General features: G+C 38.8%; 1 protein-coding gene across 1 annotated transcript; it reads right to left on the minus strand.

The window, feature by feature from the left end:
- Positions 1-13,632: 13,632 nt before the first annotated feature.
- On the minus strand, positions 13,633-16,717 carry LOC140930575 (uncharacterized). Its single transcript, XM_073380296.1, has 2 exons — positions 16,567-16,717; positions 13,633-15,769 (listed from the first exon to the last, which is right to left on the minus strand). Exons 1-2 carry the CDS (start codon positions 16,667-16,669, stop codon positions 14,844-14,846), a joined length of 1,029 nt encoding a protein of 342 aa, XP_073236397.1. The 5' UTR covers positions 16,670-16,717; the 3' UTR covers positions 13,633-14,843.
- Between the last annotated feature and the right edge of the window lie 1,776 nt (positions 16,718-18,493).

Genomic DNA, 18,493 nt, shown 5'->3' on the forward strand with positions numbered 1-18,493 from the left:
CCGCAAGAGCTATTAACTGATTCTTACTGCTAAGCAGAGGGCCACTTAATAGAGGTGGATAGAGGTTAGACAATACTTTCTATTAAAAGCGTGAAGTTTACAATACCGTCGTTCCAGTTTGATTGCAGGTCGAACATCTGCTTTCTCCATTGAATGACTTCATGTTGCTAACATTGCTCGCGCTGGTAGGTCGTCCGTTGATAGCATTAGCATGGCTCTGCAAACTTGAATGCCGCTACTTGTAGTGAAGTGGAATCCTTGAATGAAAATATGAAAAATAAATAAAAGGCTGAAAACAATCCATCTTAGGAAGGTTACACCTGGTTTGACTCATTTTCGCCTAATCAATAGCAGAGAGTGAAATTCCAGTTCCGATGTACACGTTGATGATTTAAGCATTTCAGACCACACCTTCCTTAATCTTCACATTCAGCTTTCCACTTAGCTACCAAACGGTTAAACTGCTTGAAAAATTGAGTGTGAAATGAGACTTCCCGAAACAATAAGTCCAGCTAAGCTATTGTTTCCATGGCGCGTTTACTGAGAGGAAACGAGTGCGTTTAACCGGCTATACATATTGTTCGGGACATTCTACGAGAAACAAATACAAAGAATTTTTCATTAGATTTGTTTATTATTTATTTTCGTATTAAGAACAAAAAGGTGAGGCTTTGTCAAAGCCCTATATCCATGTTAAAAATCCGCCACTGAAAAAATTGAGCCAGTCATCACAGTCATCTGGGTTGTCTTGAAATACCGTATTTATTCGATTAATCGCCCTGGGCGCTTATTAAATTTTGGACCTTGAGAGTAGGCAACCTCGTCCCCAGGGTGAAAGCCCTGGGGACGAGGTTGGAGAGTGGGCGCTAATTAAATTTTCAACATTTTTGTAGTACGGTATGTTTATTTTGCAACAAAACAGTGAATGCATAGTTAATAACAAAACATAAAGACGTACCAGAGCAAGGTTTCTGTAAAGTACTCTGAAAAAACTCCGTCTTCGGGTAGTGTCTAATTTCAATCTCATTGTCACTCATGTCATTCTCTGGTGCTGCCTAGACAACGAACCTAGAGATTGTATCCCAGTGAATAAATAATAGGCAGCTTTACCTTTGAGGACGAGGACATCTGCGAGTTTAATCGCGTCTTCTCGAAAAATATTTGACTCAGAAAGCTTCATTGTACCATTTTTCACCTGAAACATTAGTGCGGTTATTTTTATTGGAAAAGGTTTAGCGCTTTCCCGGTTGTAAAATGATTAAAGTTTTAAACTTTGATAACTTGTTGCCGCCACTACGACATTCTCCCTAAAACTCGTAGCAGAATGATGGCGATATGAACACGTTCGAGATTGTGCGCTTATTCGAATAAATACGGTTATTTAATTGTGATTTGTTTACCTTATTCTGGGCCATAGTTCATTGATGACAAAGTACAGCTTCGAGCTGTGGAACACCGCAATCCCATCAGTGTTGAATGAAAGAGATATATTGTTTGGGTTTGCGAGGAAGCCACTGGGCACGTGCTTGTGATATTCCTCACCGTCGGTTATGTCGGATATCTTGCCTTCCTTTCCAGTCCTCCTCCTGTCATAAGTCTTTATTTTCTCGTACAGGTCAGGATCTTTGGTTTGAGAGACAACAAAACATGTAATGATCGCATACGAGGAAAATTAACTACATATCGAGCCGTAAACCAGTAATGCAAGATATATTTGCGGGCAACACGTCAGGGGCACTTCTTGGATCAGTCACTCAAAATATGTTTTTTTTATTTTTTTTTTATGGCGAGTTTTTGCTGACTGTCGGATTTAGAAAAAAATGATGTGTCCTTAGAAGGAAAGTGTTGCTGGGATATACACAATTGAGGAGATTTGATGTCTACAAAAGTTACCATGTGCCATTTGTCAGACCCCCCCCCCCCCGCTGAAGGATTGAATTTCGCCCTAAGGCCGCACCCAATTAAACAATTTCCGACTTAACATAATTATGCCTAATATACCTAACGACACACGCACGCACACAACTTAAACGATCGATATGCTGATCCCCGATCGCGATCGTGCGCCGGGAAATTACATTTTTAATATATTATTTTACTGTCTGTCTGGAGCGATCGCTAACAACGCTCCGCGCCGAATTCGGCCAAAGACGCTATACGCGTATACGCACTTCAAACTCCACGATCGCTACCATCCGCTGCGAATTCGGGCCAAAAACAAAGCAATCGCGGCGCGATCGCTCTCATCCCGCCACGAAATCCGGCCAAAAACGCTAAGCCATCGATGACAGCGATCGCACCGCAAAATCCGGCCAAAAACGATAAGCGATCGATGACAGCGATCGCGACGCGATTGCTCTCATCGCACCGCGAAATCTGGCCAAAAACACTAAGCGATCGCTCTCATCGTGCCGCGAAATCTGGCCAAAAACGCTACGCAATTTTGACAGTGATCGTTTACAAATTTTTACAAGGGTAGACTAGTAAGTTGAAAAGTTAGTGTTGAGCCCTGGAAGGGCGGGGAGAAAAAGGAAAAAACACCCGCCAGCAGAGCCTATGAATTTGCTGAACGCCCCCTAATTAGTTAGGTCTGACTGCTTTTCCAGAAATGAATTTTCAGCCAATGAAAATCTAGTTCATTTATTGTTCCGGAAGCCACAAATTTACATCAACAATAATGGAATTAAAGTGTTAACAGGTCAAACCTGACCTATAAGCTCATGATAAAGTGAAATGTGCACAAAGAGTTTGCTAAACTGAATTAGAAGTTTTCCTTCTTTTTAGCAGGCAAATTATATAATGCATGGGGTGTTCTAAATTTTGACTGAGCAAATCTTATTTTTGCCGCTAGTCTAACATTAAGAGGATCTAAAACTGGTCTGTTCTATGCATTTTGTTTTTTTTTTTCTTCCTGAAATTAATGTTTCGTGTAAGTGTTTTAACTTTTTGACAGGATTTTATCTCGATGCAGTTTAGCACCTTTTTTCTAAAAGCCGTAAGCTTTTTGTTGCAAATAAATACACACAACCTTTAAATAAAGATTTTTGTCTCTTTAGTCATTTTCCACAACGCTTGGACTTGAATAACTACAGGTGCAGTACTGTGTACTATAGTTTTATGGTCGGTGAAGGTGATCATTCCCTGCAATTCTTTGGTGCTATGCCAAGCTCTTAAGTGTTGTTTGCAAGATGTTAAATTCTTATGGATAGTGATCTATAGATATGAATTGTAGCTTGAACTGAAGCTACAGCAATTTAGCTATAGAGAATTGCCCTGCAAGTAGGTAGTCAATATCATTCTTTAGGCAGTGATACTATCTATTGTTTTTCTTGAAATGACTGGAGCACGATATAATAATAATAACCTTTATTTATTACCTTTGGCGATAAGAATTACGGTAATATTACAATAAAAATTCAAAACACTACATATTATATCTACATATCAAATTAAGTTAAGATTAGCACCTCTAGGAATAAATGATTGTTTGTGCCTAACAGTGCGTGATACAGGTATTCTGAGGTGCGCTGGGTTAGTCTTACAAGATCTTAGATTATGGCCATGATCCACTGGCTTTTCTAAAAAACGTTTACAAGGATGTGCTTCAGATTCTAGGATACGTTTAAATTCTTTCCTTGTCAAATTCTGACGCCTAGTTACAAGTGACTCAACAGTATCCCTAGGGAGACCAATGACATTTACACATCTATTCTGCACTCTCTGTAGATCTTCTTCGAGGTAAATGGGCAGCCCTCCCCAGACAGGCGAGGCATATTCTAAAACAGGTCTAATCTTAGTGATGTAAGTTGTAAGACCAATGTCCCTGGGGAGATGGGCTGTTCTACAGACCCTAAGATAGTGGATCCGTTTACACGCTTTGCTGACAATACTTGAGACATGTGTATTCCACTTGAGATCGTTCTGTACATATACACCCAGTAGTTTAAACTCTGAAACCCTCTCCAGTTCAGTAGGCCCGATATTAATAGGAGCAGGAATTGGACAGGACTTCTTGAAGGTGATCCACATATCTTTGGTCTTTTTAGCATTCAGCTCCATTTTATTCTGCACAGCCCATCTTTCCAAGTGAGTCACAGCATCCTGCATTTGACTGACAGAGTCCTTAAAAACAAGCTCGTATAGGGTGCAGTCATCAGCGTACTTGCAAGTGGATACAGGTATTCCCCTGGGGATGCAGTCCTCAATATCGTTGACATGCACAGTAAAAAGTGTAGGAGAAATGACACCGCCCTGGGGTACACCAGCAATCACCTCACCATGTCTGGAGAGGACTCCCGGGAGCTTAACCTGCTGTGTTCTGCCTGATAGGTAGCTCTGTGTCCATTTCCAAAAGCTCTTGGTGATGCCCATGCCAGCGAGTTTAGTCAACAGAACGCCATGATCCACCAGATCGAAGGCTTTTCGGAAGTCTACAAAGACCACATGCACGCCATTATATAGACTACCAGAATCTGTAGCGTTATACCAGTCTTGTGTGATGCTGGCAAGCGCAGTCATAGTAGATCTGTCCGCCGTAAAAGCGTGTTGGGAAGCATTAAGACTTAGGTCCTTTAGGTTTAGCTTAAACTGGATCCTCTCCAGTACCTTGGCGACTTGTGGCAAAACTGAAATCTGCCTAAAGTCATTGTTTATATCCGTTTATATCCCGTCGTTCTTCCAGTGTTCTACTTGTATTTTCTTTTTTTACAAGCAGTTTCGGAACTAAAGCATTCCTCATCAGTTGCTATCATGGACAAATCAGAAAGACTTTGGACAACTGATTGTGGAAGTAACTTTTCAGAGGTCAAACAAAGATCACACATGCAAGTTTACTTTTCAAGATTTCCTTCACTTGAACTAAAAACTGAAAGATGAGTTCAATAAATCTCATCTTAACAATAGTATAACATTTTTTTTTTTAACCACTTGCTTTTGCTCCGACCGATAAGGGATATGAAAGAATTCCTCAAGCACAAAATCATAATTTTCAAAATCTCGATGAATCTGGGTATTACAAACACACCGCCAGAGAAGGCCTGGAAAATGTGTGTTCCTATGTGACCTTGATTGGCAGCTGGCAATCGAAACATCCGAAACCGCAGCAATCAGAGCTCCTGTCCAACCAGTGTACAGTGTTCGCCAAACAATCAGTGGCTGCGTGCAGGCATATTTTTTGCTCCCCTTCCCCTCCCTCTTCCCTATTTAGACACGTCAACCTCTCCCTTGGAATCATTTTTTGACTTGCCCCAACTCTCGGTCAGTTTGAACGCCCAAATCAATCACACTGTAAAATACACGTGCTTTCCACTTTACATTTGGGGGCACTTTGATAATAAACTTATGAGTTTGAAAAATGGTGTTTTGAAATAATGTCGGGACTTGAGTGCGATAATGTTCCATTCAATGACACAATCTTAAAAACGAATGGCTGTCACTCATTTCTTAAACCCACTTATAGATGTTTGGATATCACATATAATCTCTGTATTATGTCTAATGACCAAATCCAAACAATGCTTGTTTTTAAATCATTAACTCCACGGTAGAGAAATAACTCTTCTCTCAAGTATGATAATAAACAGTAATACCCTTCAGCAATAAAACACAGGGGCATAGCTAGAATTTTTGGAGAAAGAGGTACGCACAATTTTCCAAATCCCCCTCCCCACATTCTTAATGCTCAAATCTTTTTCAGGTTTCTTAGCTGAAGGAGAGGTTACAATGTACATTGTAAGCTCACACATTATTAAAATGTATATAAAATGACATAACAGTAAATTGGTTGTCCTTTATCACACCGACAAGCTACTATCTTGTTTAACAAATTGTTTTACACTGACAAAAGCACCCCACATTTGCATAATTGTGCCCTTATACTTCATCTACTGCATCTCAGTCATCCCACTTATCTCAGTTATCCTTGTTATCCCAGCCATCTCTGTAATAACAGTTATCCTTGTCATCCCAGTCATTGTAGTCATTCAATTTATCCTAGTCATGCCAGTCGATCATCCTACTCATCCTGGTTGCCCCAGTCATCCTAGATATCTCAGTCCTTCCAGCCACCACAGTAATCACAGTCATCCCAGTCATCCTAGTCAACCCAGACATTCCAATCATGAAAATAATTATAGTCACCAAAGTCATCACAATCATCCACGTCTCCCCAGAAATCATAGTAATCCCCATTGTACCAGTTATCATAGACATCCCAGATATCCCATTCATCATCTTTATAGTCATCAAAGTCATCTTAGTCATATCAGTCAACCGAGTTGTATCAGACACCCCAGTCACCCAATTCATCTCATCCCAGTCATCCTAATTATCCCAGACATCTAGTCATCCTTAAGTCATCTGAGTCATCACCATCATCATCCTTATCCAAGTGTTCCGTAGTCATCTCAGTTTAAAGCCATCAAAATCATCCAAGTCATCCTTGTGATACAAGTCATCCTAGTTATCCCAGTCACCCTTGTTGTCCTAGTTATCCCAATCATCACAGTCATGACAGTCATCCCAGTCACCCTGGTCATCCCAGTCATCTTAGCTATTCTAGTCATCACAATCATCAACCTTATGTCATCTCAGTCATCTTCTGGTAATTCCTGTTGTTCTAGTCATGGTTAGTCACCCCAGTCATTCTAGATGTCCCAGTCATCCTAGTCATCCTTGAATCAACTCATCCTAGTACCCAGTACTTAAGTTATCCCACACAGTCATCCTATTCATTGATGTCAGCTGAGTTATTTCATTCACCCTAGTTATCCCAATCATCCTAGTCATCCTAGGTCAGTATAAAATATGGACTGCGGAGTAAGGTATAAAACAAGGACTGGGCATAAAATGTATACTGTGGACTACATTGGTAAAAAATGTGCTAATTGGTTCTAGGTAAGGTAAAATACTGTAAGACCAAAAGATCGCTAAATAGCACAACACATGGGTTTAAGTTACAGATACTCCCATTCTCGTTCCCAGAGTCTCCTGGGGGCCTGTGCATGGCACGAGGACCAGGAGGTTCTCGGAACACACAATTTGAAGTCCTAGATTTTAGGACTTTCGGTCATTTCTGATTTTCTACAACATTTCTTACAGTTCTCCAAATCCTGAGCCTGACCAAAATGCTATTTTTTACACCCATTTTTAGACCTGTGCTTGGTCTCTAACATCCATGACAAGGGTCAAAAACGTGATGTACATGTTTACATAGGTGTGAATCATGTCATCATCGCTTAGAATATAACGTTGGATCATATATTTTGGTTATTATTCACGTGTATATAGGTGAGAAACCCCTCCCCGCTAAATACAGCTTTTTTTCTTCATGGAATGTCCCCATGTTGACCTCGTCATCTGGGTTATTCATTTTCTCATATTCCCAAGGCTTTGAAATGGAATTGTGGCAACTATAATAAATAAATTTGAATGAATTCGGCTTTCATAGGATATGAAGAATCAGGCAAATCTCAGAGAGTGTTATCCACGGAGGCTGAACTCCTCAATCTGCCTAATTCTTCATATCCTACTCAGCCTCATTCATTAATTGCTAATTATTTATGAAGGGCTATCATGAGGAAATAAATTAATATTATTAGATTCTGGTCACTGTTAGGGATAAAAGGATGAAGAACGTGCAAAATTGGAAAAAAAATAAACCGCTCTGTAGCTTTCCATTTCTGCCAGCACTAGCTAGGGAATTGGGCACGAGACTTAAAAAAAGCTACAGTACTAATAACAACACAAAACATTTTGACTACCCACCCATCGCTAGCTAGTTGACGTGACGTGACCCCTCTTAACCCAAGCAATTCTGACAGGACCTAATTTAAAATTCTAAACTAAACTTCTACTGTGTAGTTTCGTTAGCTCCAAAATTTCCTTATAAGCTTAAACCGTTACATCCTAGCTGTACTTTGATGAAAATTCTCTACGCAGTTCAAGATCACTTTGACGTCACATTGGTTTGTACACGGACTTGAGGGCCTTTTTGTACAAAAAAGTACTTTCTTTTTGTCACAGTTAAATGATCTAGAAGTTAATAAACCACTGATCTGAAAACCAAGCTGCATTCTTGGAGAATCTTTGCGCATTCGATTTGATGTTGAACTTTGTTGACAAGGGCGCCATTGTCAGGCGCCATCTTGGTTTCCCCTGGACCCAAGCTCCACTCGGTCAAAACTTGGGGAGATAGGGGTACGCTGTGAAAACAGCCGACATTTGGGGGACGAGAGTAGGGTTATATACTTCATGGTAGAAAGCCACAAGTGCACCGGTAATAGCGGAGCTCTGGCGCGCGAAGCGCGCCTGCGGAGCACCATGGGTAAGTAAATCTACCCATCCCAGAAAATTTGGTAATCACGTGACCGTACACCGCCCTCAGCCCGCCCGTCCGTCTGCACCACAGGGCAACCAACGTTCAATCACACTTTCTAGTTTGGGAGCACAGGAAGACTGATATTGCAGACATATTGCACATCAATCTTGTGATCAATTGACAGCTGTCAAAACAGGTATCCGCTGACCAGTATCACCTGATCGTATCGCGGGCTCAGGTGTCGACTCATCGAGGTCGTGTATCTTTTTAAAGCTATCCGCTGACAAGTTACTAGTTTTCAAATGATTGCAGGCTCAAGATTAATTTTTCAATTCATATGAATTATGTTGTGTTTTATATGTGCCGCACAATTAAAATTTTGATTTCAAACTGACCTTGGAAGCTAAGAATTAAGCCAGTTTTTATAGGCAGGGAGGACATGCTAGTTGCTTTTGACTTTTCTTACCAAGGTCACGCGTTGGTCACGCTCTACGTCCAATTTTTATACTCTGATTGGTCAAAATTTGACAGGTGAGTTCACGCGGAAAATTTATGCAGCATCTTGAAACTTGTTTACTTTGACCATGGATAATATTATCCATGCTTTGACAGCTGAAGCTGACAGAGTTTTGTGTCAACTTTGTGATGTTTTTAACTGTCTTTTTCCACTAAATGTACAAAGTGAAATTCAGCTGCTATCAAGAGTCTTCTGTTATTCATGGCTAGTTTATTTATTGGGTTTTTGGTTAAGAAATACGTCGCTTTGGCAAAGTCGGAAATCCGATTCGGATGGCATCGTTTTCGTTTTTCACCTTGCTTGATGCGTAAGAAGATTGAAAAGTCTGAAGCGGTTCTGGCCTTACTTGATAGTTTTCAGTGCATCTCAAAAGGTAAGCCTGAGTAATTATTGTATTTGTTTGTTTTTTATATCTAATTTAATGAAGTCGAGCGTAGTTTACGCGGCTATTTGGTTTATGCACGTTTGTAAGATTTGAGACAATGATCTGACCGAGAGTGACCGAGTATCAGGTTTGATTATCAGCTTATGGAACTTTAAAAAGCCTTTAGACATTTTCTCACCGCAAATAGAAAGAAAACGTTCCAAAGAATATTTGGTTACAATTCTGGCTGTAAAAGAAAGCTTTGAGCGATTTTCTTGCCTCGAGTTCATCTTTGAAAAAAGCAAACACCGGGAAGCCGGCTTAAAACGTAAACAAGGATTTTCAGAGACACTTTAATACTTGTCTTCGTGAATGAAAATTGTTGTCTCTGTATATGTTTCACCAAATTATTTTCCCTTTCTTTATTGATTGTTAGTAGTCTCTTTTGCAATTTTAATCGCTGTGCCGTTTGTTTTCAGTCGCTCATGAACATCGCTTGCAAGAGTAGTCAAAATGCCGCGCGTATCAAACGCTTTTGAAGATTACAGATCTTTATAATAAATTCTTTATTGTGTTGAAGCGTATAACTATATTAATCTTAATTTAAACAGTCGACTTGTCAAAAGTGAGAACTGGCTAGCCGTATAGGTGATTTTGGAAATTTTTTTGACGATTTCGCTAAAAGTCCACACGTGCTTTGATCGTCCTGAATATTGAATGAGTGCAATTTGTATTGCAAAATTGTGAAACACTGCATTCTGTCCGAGGTCTGTATGATGAAAACGGCGCAGGTGTTTTCCAGGCCTAATCTACTGTGATCAAGAGCCATTATGGCTCTTAAATGTGATCGAAGATGATTGCAATTTTTTGGGTGTACATATAAAGGCTATCAACTCGATGTAAGATTAAGTTCACTCTTAGCTTGGACTGTTTGCAAATTATTTTTCTCGAAAATCACGTAGTCGTTCCCTCAAAAGTCACATGAATGTGCTCTAAAGTTAACTAATTTGTGGAATACAAGGTTATTGTTTGATTTGAATTATAAATTCGAGTTAATAGGAGCTTCGCTTTTAGCCCTGGCTAAATCTATATATTATACACTCTGTGGTATATGTAGTATTGTGTCTTCTCCCTAATAGCTAGTGGTAGTTACTAGTAGTTACTTGTAGTCACTAGTAGTTGTCGGTAGTTACCAGTAGTTACTAGTGGTTAATAGTAGTTCTTGGTATTTACTAGTAGTTAGTGGTAGTTATTAGTAGTTACTGGTAGTTACTAGTAGTTGTCGGTAGTTACTAGTAGTTACTAGTGGTTAATAGTAGTTCTTGGTATTTACTAGTAGTTACTGGTATTTACTAGTAGGTACTGGTAGTTACTAGTAGTTGTCGGTAGTTACTAGTAGTTACTAGTAGTTGATGGTAGTTACTAGTAGTTACTAGTAGTTACTGGTAGTTACTAGTAGTTGTCGGTAGTTATTAGTAGTTACTGGTAGTAAGTAGTAGTTCTCGGTAGTTACTCGTAGTTGACGGTAGTTACTGGTGGTTGCTAGTAGTTGGTGGTAGTTTTTGGTATTTAGTAGTAGTTACTGGTAGTTACTAGTAGTTGCTGGTAGTTAATAGTAGTTCTTGGTATTTACTAGTAGTTAGTGGTAGTTATTAGTAGTTACTGGTAGTTACTAGTAGTTAGTGGTAGTTACTAGTACTTGTCGGTAGTTACTAGCAGTTAGTGGTAGTTATTAGTAGTTACTGGTATTTACTAGTAGTTACTGGTAGTTGCTAGTAGTTATCGGTGGTTACTAGTAGTTACTAGTAGTTACTGGTAGTTCTTGGTATTTACTAGTAGTTAGTGGTAGTTATGAGTAGTTACTGGTATTTACTAGTAGTTACTGGTAGTTACTAGTAATTGCTAGTAGTTGTCGGTAGTTACCAGTAGCTACTAGTAGTTGATGGTAGTTACTAGTAGTTACTGGTAGTTGCTAGTAGTTACTAGTAGTTGATGGTAGTTTTTAGTATTTACTAGTAGTTACTGGTAGTTACTAGTAGTTACTGGTAGTTACTAGTAGTTGCTGGTAGCTACTGTTCGTTGTTGGTAGTAACTAGTAGTTCCTAGTAGTTATCGGTAGTTACTAGTAGTTACTGGTAGTTACTAGTAGTTACTGGTAGTTACTAGTAGTTGTCGGTAGTTATTAGTAGTTACTGGTAGTTACTAGCAGTTACTGGTAGTTACTAGTAGTTGTCGGTAGTTATTAGTAGTTACTGGTAGTTAGTGGTAGTTGTCGGTAGTTACTAATAGTTGTCGGTAGTTACTAGAAGTTACTGGTAGTTGGTGGTATTTATTGGTGGTTACTAGTAGTTAGTCAGTAGTTACTAGTAGTTGTCGGTAGTTAATAGTTTGTAGTTGTCGGTAGTTGCTAGTAGTTACTGGTAGTTGCTAGTAGTTATCGGTGGTTACTAATAGTTACTGGCAGTTACTAGTAGTTGTCGGTAGCTACTAGTAGTTACTAGTAGTTGATGGTAGTTACTAGTAGTTACTAGTAGATACTGGTAGTTTATGGTAGTTTTTGGTATTTACTAGTAGTTACTGGTAGTTACTAGTAGTTACTGGTATTTACTAGTAGTTACTGGTAGTTATTAGTAGTTAATGGTATTTACTAGTAGTTAGTCAGTAGTTACTAGTAGTTGTCGGTAGTTAATAGTTTGTAGTTGTCGGTAGTTGCTAGTAGTTACTGGTAGTTGCTAGTAGTTATCGGTGGTTACTAATAGTTACTGGCAGTTACTAGTAGTTGTCGGTAGCTACTAGTAGTTACTAGTAGTTGATGGTAGTTACTAGTAGTTACTAGTAGATACTGGTAGTTTATGGTAGTTTTTGGTATTTACTAGTAGTTACTGGTAGTTACTAGTAGTTACTGGTATTTACTAGTAGTTACTGGTAGTTATTAGTAGTTAATGGTATTTACTAGTAGTTACTGGTAGTTGCTAGTAGTTACTAGTAGTTAATAGTAGTTCTTGGTATTTACTAGTAGTTAGTGGTAGTTATTAGTAGTTACTGGTATTTACTAGTAGTTACTGGTAGTTACTAGTAATTGCTAGTAGTTGTCGGTAGTTAGTAGTAGTTACTAGTAGTTGATGGTAGTTACTAGTAGTTACTAGTAGTTACTAGTAGTTACTAGTAGCTACTAATAGTTACCGGTAGTTACTAGTAGTTACTAGTAGTTGATGGTAGTTTTTGGTAGTTACTAGTTGTTTCTAGTAGTTATCGGTAGTTACTAGTAGTTACTGGTAGTTACTAGTAGTTGTCGGCAGTTATTAGTAGTTACTGGTAGTTAGTGGTGGTTCTCGGTAGTTACTAGTCGTTATGGTAGTTGGTGGTATTTATTGGTAGTTACTAGTTGTTAGTGGTAGTTACTAGTAGTTGTCGGTAGTTACGAGTAGTTGTCGGTAGTTACTGGTAGTTACTAGTAGTTGTCGCTAGTTACTAGTGGTTGCTAGTAGTTGGTGGTAGTTGTTGGTAGTTACTTGTAGTTACTGGTAGTTACTAGTAGTTGCTGGTAGTTACTAGTAGTTGGTGGTAGTTAGTGGTAGTTGCCGGTAATTACTGATTCGAGTCGACTGTTTTCATTTGCCTCGACTATTTCTATTGACGCTGTTGAAGTGAAAGTCACTTTAAATGGAATATCTGAGCCAACCTGTCATTCTGTGTAAAGGCATATTAAGTTTAAGAAAAACTTTCACAAATAAAGTCTACTTAAAGTGATTGCTTTGTGTGAACATTGGTTTAATAACACATTGGTGGAACCTACAGGAAAGGAATTGAGAACGCCAAGAGTCCTGATGTTCCCCGAGACGAAATCAACAAGGGAAACATCATTACTTGAGGAAAAATATAACTGTTTTTCCGCGCAGGACCTGACATTAGGTGCTCTGTTATATTTCTAGACTTCCACTTCAACAGCGTCAATAGAAATAGTCCAAGCAAATAAAAACAGTCGACTCGAATCAGTAATTACCGGCAACTATTAGAAAATACCAGCAACTACTAGTAAATACCAATAACTTATACCACCAACTACTAGTAACTATCGACAACTACTTCGACTACTTCGACTTCGTTTTAATAACTTCCCCAAAGTGTTTATATGCAGAATAAGTTGGCCCGGTAAGGAGGGTGACCCTACATTACAAATGGATGACCAGGCTAGGAGAGTCACCCTTCTAGCCGGACCAGCTTTTTGTTCTCAGTCAGGTAAAGGTTCGTCACATTTTGTAAGGGAATGTATGAAAAGTTGGCTCAACCAGGGTAGCTCGGGGAAACTTGATCTAAGCAAACGACTTTCGTTAAAAGAGGAATTGCTGGAACACTGGAATTGATAACATCCAAAAATGACTTTGGCGCTAGCTCGATATCCAGCAGTTTATTGGCAACAACACAACACAAGAATTTATACTAAACAAACGCAGAAATAAGTCAAAATGCTTTATTAAGCTTCCACGAAGTTTAAAATTGTCGGTTCATGTATCATGTTCAATTTATACAACACATGATAGCTTTGGGTCCCCTAAATAAGCTGGTTTTACGAAGCCTCAATTACATGTTACATTCGTGGATCCTACTTGTTGGTTTACGCATTAGTTTAAAGTGAAGTGTACCTCAATTTGGCTCAGGGGCTTACCTACAGTTGTAGCCTTCTTATCACTGGGGTTCGAATATAACTCGACTAAATAAGTTATTAAAGGAAGTTTAATTACGTCTTTACAGGAGCCCAAAACGTGGAGCGAGCAACTCCCATACTAGGCCTATGTCACGGCGTTTTTTACGGACCAGTTTATTTTTAGACACATTTTAGGGCACTTTTTCTCACGAAAATAGAATCTCCACCTTGTCTATGAGCGCATTCGAACTATATGATATCAAAAAGGAAAACTAAACGTTATTAAAAGGCAAAAACTATCATTTTTAGGTCTGTAGGTTTTGCTGACTGGTTTGTGGAATTCAAAAGATATTCAAAATTCGTGCGAATACCGTTCTAAAAATAAACTGGTCCGTGAAAACGCCGTGACACGAGCGCGTGGAAATTGCTCGCTCCAGCTTATGGGCGCCTTGTCTTCAGTATATACAGTCCCTACAACCCTGAAGCTGTAAAATCGTGTTAACCGATGCCGATGAGCATGCGCATTCTAAACTTTACTCGATTGAGAGGGAAATGTAGGCTTATCGGTATAATTTACTTTTCTATCCTTTTAATTGGAAATACGGTGGCAACATCGAGTTAAGGTTAGATAATAATCTCTCGTTAGTCTTCTTTATGTCAAACGCGCTCTACATGTTTAAGTCAGTCTTGCGAGTCTAAACTATAGGGAGCTGTTAGCTAATTAATGTTTCCTCTCAGAAAAGTTTTCAAGGGAAATCTTAGACTAGAGTTAATTGTAAAAAGAAGCTCTCGCATTAAGTACATCTCAGCTTCGAATATTAGACCCTCCCTCGCCAGTTACATGATTTACTTCATTTCTCTCCTGTCCTCCCACCCCTTATGGGCTTCCCCCCCGAGCCTCGCGAGGTTCTGCGATACACGTATTTCTAGTATGAATGTCTGCTTAGTTTCTTGATTGTTTCCTTGTTTTCCCGGTCTAACGGTGTCGCTTGTTTGTTGATCACGCGTGACTTCCACACCCATTAGGGTTCATGGGAATTACAACGTTGCCATCGCAACAAAGATGGGTAGCTGCATTATACACGAAAGTTGAACAACAAGATGGCATTAGCCCTGCTCTTATACCCACAACACCATTGCAGCACAAGTGAGTGAGAGGGCTGTATGAAAACATTCCACAGCACATGGTTACTGAGGGTGATCTCGGAGCTACATGGCCACTGCAACACATGGAGCTTGTCAGATCATAAGCGAATATCCCACAGCAAGCAGGATTTGCGCCGGGCTTCATAGATGGCACTCCTTGACAACACATCTGCGTCACCCGGTCGTAGGCCATATTTCCACAGCACGCCGACGCATTGCCTGGCTTCATGAAAATCATTCCACCACAGCAAATCTGTGTACTGGTATCGTAGACAAAGTTGCCACAACAGGCTGAATTTGGCCCTGATTTAGGTACAATCATCATGTTGTTACAACATAAGAAGCTTGCGGCATCGTATGATTGTGTTCCGCAACAAGCTGGACTCGTGTACCCTACCGCAGGCAACACGGTGCTTTGATCGCAGCATATCTCAGTAAGAGTGTTATAGGCGTTATCTGATCCGCAACAAGCTGGACTGGGTCCATGGCCAGTGTGAACATTACTACTGCAGCAGATGATTCCAGTGGTATTTCCATCATAGGCTTCTTGTCCACAGCACTTTGGAATAATATATTGCGATTTCTGGTACACTGCTCCATCACAGCATATCTGATGTAGTGGGTCGTAAGTGGTATGATCACAGCAAACGGTAGTGGGCGTCATCTTCGGCAACAGGTTTTCATCGCAACATAACTGGGTGAAGGTGTTAAACTGAGCTGAACCGCACAAAGGGAGGAAGCCAACTTGGCGGCGATTTCTGATTTCAGTGTTTGGCAATGCTGTTTAAAACAAAAATAAAATCAAAGCAAAAATGACTGAATAAACGAAAGCGAAGATGAGCGGGTCTTATGCAACATGCTTACACTTTCGGCGTGCTAACAGATATCGGCTCACGTGACTTTCATAAGGCTATCCGAATCTGTTTGAACTTCACTACTTAAAACAGAAGAAGTTAGAAAGGCTGTACTGAACCAGTGGTAACACAGATTACATTGACTTACAACTTCAATGGCAGCAATTTTGTCCATCATATTATTCACATAATCAAAGAGCCTCGCTCCTAACGTGTAGCTAGCACCAATGAAAACTCTTGTTCTTCTTCTTGTTCTTTTTTTTTCATTCACTGCACGAAAAACTGGATTTACACAAATTTACTCGGTGCAAATATGGTGCAAAAAAGTGCAAACTAGGGGGAAATCAAAAGCAAAGATGGTATATACCGCATTTGCTTGCCAGTTTACATGGGGTTGTAAATTTGAAGGCAAATACGGTATTTACCATCTTTGCCCTTTATTTAACGTTAGTCTGCACTTTTTTGCACCAAATTTGCACTGAGTAAATTTGGTGTAAATCAAATTTTTCGTGCAGTGATTTTTTTGCAAAAACACTTGTGGAACACAACGCATGAAAATGGTATCTCGCTTCGTCACTGGGTCATATCTTTGTTTTTGTTTTGTTTTGTTTTTTGTTTTCAGAGCGTGCATGGCAGGTCATTTAAAAAATCAACATTTCTGTGGAACAAAATGTGTTTAGTTTTAATATATATTTTTTATAAGTGTCTTTTTTCTTTACATACCGTTCCTTGGCCACCGAAGTTTTACTTTTTTAGAAAAAGAAGCACAGTTGGAGAAAGCCACGAACAACACCAGGCATAAACCAGCTGAGAACTTCAACGACATGTTTGGTTCCCTCGAATGCTCTTTACAGCTGGCGTGGTAAAGCGTTTTGGCCCCTCAATGCCAAAGGCGTTCCAATTTCAAAGTGTAGAATTATTTATCAAACTGCTTTACAATATGTATAATGACTTTTCAACCTATCATCATTTTAAGTGCCTTCTTCAGACATACTGAAGACATAAATACTAAAACGGATTAAACAGTTTTAAATTAAAAAAGGACCAAAAGGTCACTTTTCTTTAATTTTCTTTACATAAATTTCAAGGAACAGACGTTTAGAGAAAAAAAATATATATATGTCTTTTACTTAGCCAGCCCACAGGAAAAAGTCTAGGTTTAAAATTGGGCTACCTGTGTATATAATTACAGCACTCGACCACAGAAGATCAAATATAAATTTCTAAATTGGTGATTAATAATAAGAGAACATCCATGTCAAACACTCTAGTGTAAAGCTAAGAAAGAAGAAACAAAGATGTTACTTGATTATGTGGGTTTCCTGGCTTAGGACTTTAAACCGCAACTTTTTTTTTCTTCTTTTATCCATACAAAAGCTTTTTATTGTTATTTTTTTCTTTTTCTAGCCTCTCGCATATTTAGTATTTGACTGAGTTACATATTGGCTAACGTTTCTCATCTCTGGGAATCGAGAAATCGCACTTTTTCAGGAAGAAAATAGTAATAACAAGCTTGAAGTATGTCACAATAATTAAGGAAACTATTATTGACAATTAAGTAGCACTGCAGAATTTTCTGACTATTTTCTCAATCACTTTAGGACAAAGTCTAAATATTACTTTTTTTTTAGCGGAAAAGAGGTATTGTTAAGCAGATATTACTTTGTTTTTTTCAAGTGATAGGACACCGTTTGCAAAATCCTTCTTTAAAATGGCACAAGACGAGTGCGGTTCTAATCCAATTAACGGTCACTTCGAATGATTCAGATTACCGGCGATAACATTATAAGAATTAGTAAAAGTAACAAATTAGTATAAGTTTGTGAATGTTGTACGTGTCTCAGATTGTGCTCAAGCAATACCGAGTAGATAATTTTAACCAAAATCCAAAATCTGGTATCGGTTATTGGATAGAGGGCTTAAGCATTGATAATTAGAATGTTCTCGTTTTCGTGCTCGCAGTTAAAAGTCAGTGTTGATTCAACATACATAATGAATAAGCCGATAAAAAAACTATCACGGAATTTGAAATTTGTTAGAGGAAACAATTAGTTAATAGATTAGTGCCAGAAAATAGTTTTTACAACCTCCTAAAGCAAATTAAGTCTAAGAAATCGGGATTTAAAATAGTTCAAGTCCTCGTACTACAACTGAGCTTGTGAACTAGGAGATTTGGGAATACATGCATGTTCCGTGGAGGGTTAATTCGAACTCTCGAACTCGTATCGATCACTTAACTTAAATTCTCCCTCTTGTCTTCTAAATACTGGTCAAGTGTAATTGCCATTTACAGTTCCGGCTTTTACTGTTTTGTTACTGTTTATTTTATTTAGTTATTGCAAATTTTTTCACTAGCTGCATTCTGTACATATGTATAGTTTATAGTATGAAGAACTCACCTCTTGATTTTTTGAAACACACCCTATCATGGTGTTTTTAAGAGTCTTTTGCAACAGATAATTTTCATAAGTAAGTGGCGCCACGCGTTTTATATTACCTTTAATATCCAAAAGTGTCTATATCCAAACGTTTGGGTATACACACGGTCTTGTTGCAATAGCCTAAGAACACGCAATTGCGTTAAATTAAAGAAAACAAAACATAAATAAATAAATAAATAAATAAATAGACTAAAACGAAACAAAGTAAA

The sequence above is a fragment of the Porites lutea genome, chromosome 3 (genome assembly GCF_958299795.1).
Source record: "Porites lutea chromosome 3, jaPorLute2.1, whole genome shotgun sequence".
In the NCBI taxonomy this organism is placed as follows: domain Eukaryota; kingdom Metazoa; phylum Cnidaria; class Anthozoa; order Scleractinia; family Poritidae; genus Porites; species Porites lutea.

Bases quoted from the DNA above. Each gene is read 5' to 3' on its own strand.
- LOC140930575 (XM_073380296.1), bottom strand. From the start codon at position 16,669: ATGTCGTTGAAGTTCTCAGCTGGTTTATGCCTGGTGTTGTTCGTGGCT. The intron at 15,770-16,566 runs GTATGTAAAGAA...TGTTTTAAACAG, and splicing joins ACTTCGGTGGCCAAGGAACG to CATTGCCAAACACTGAAATC.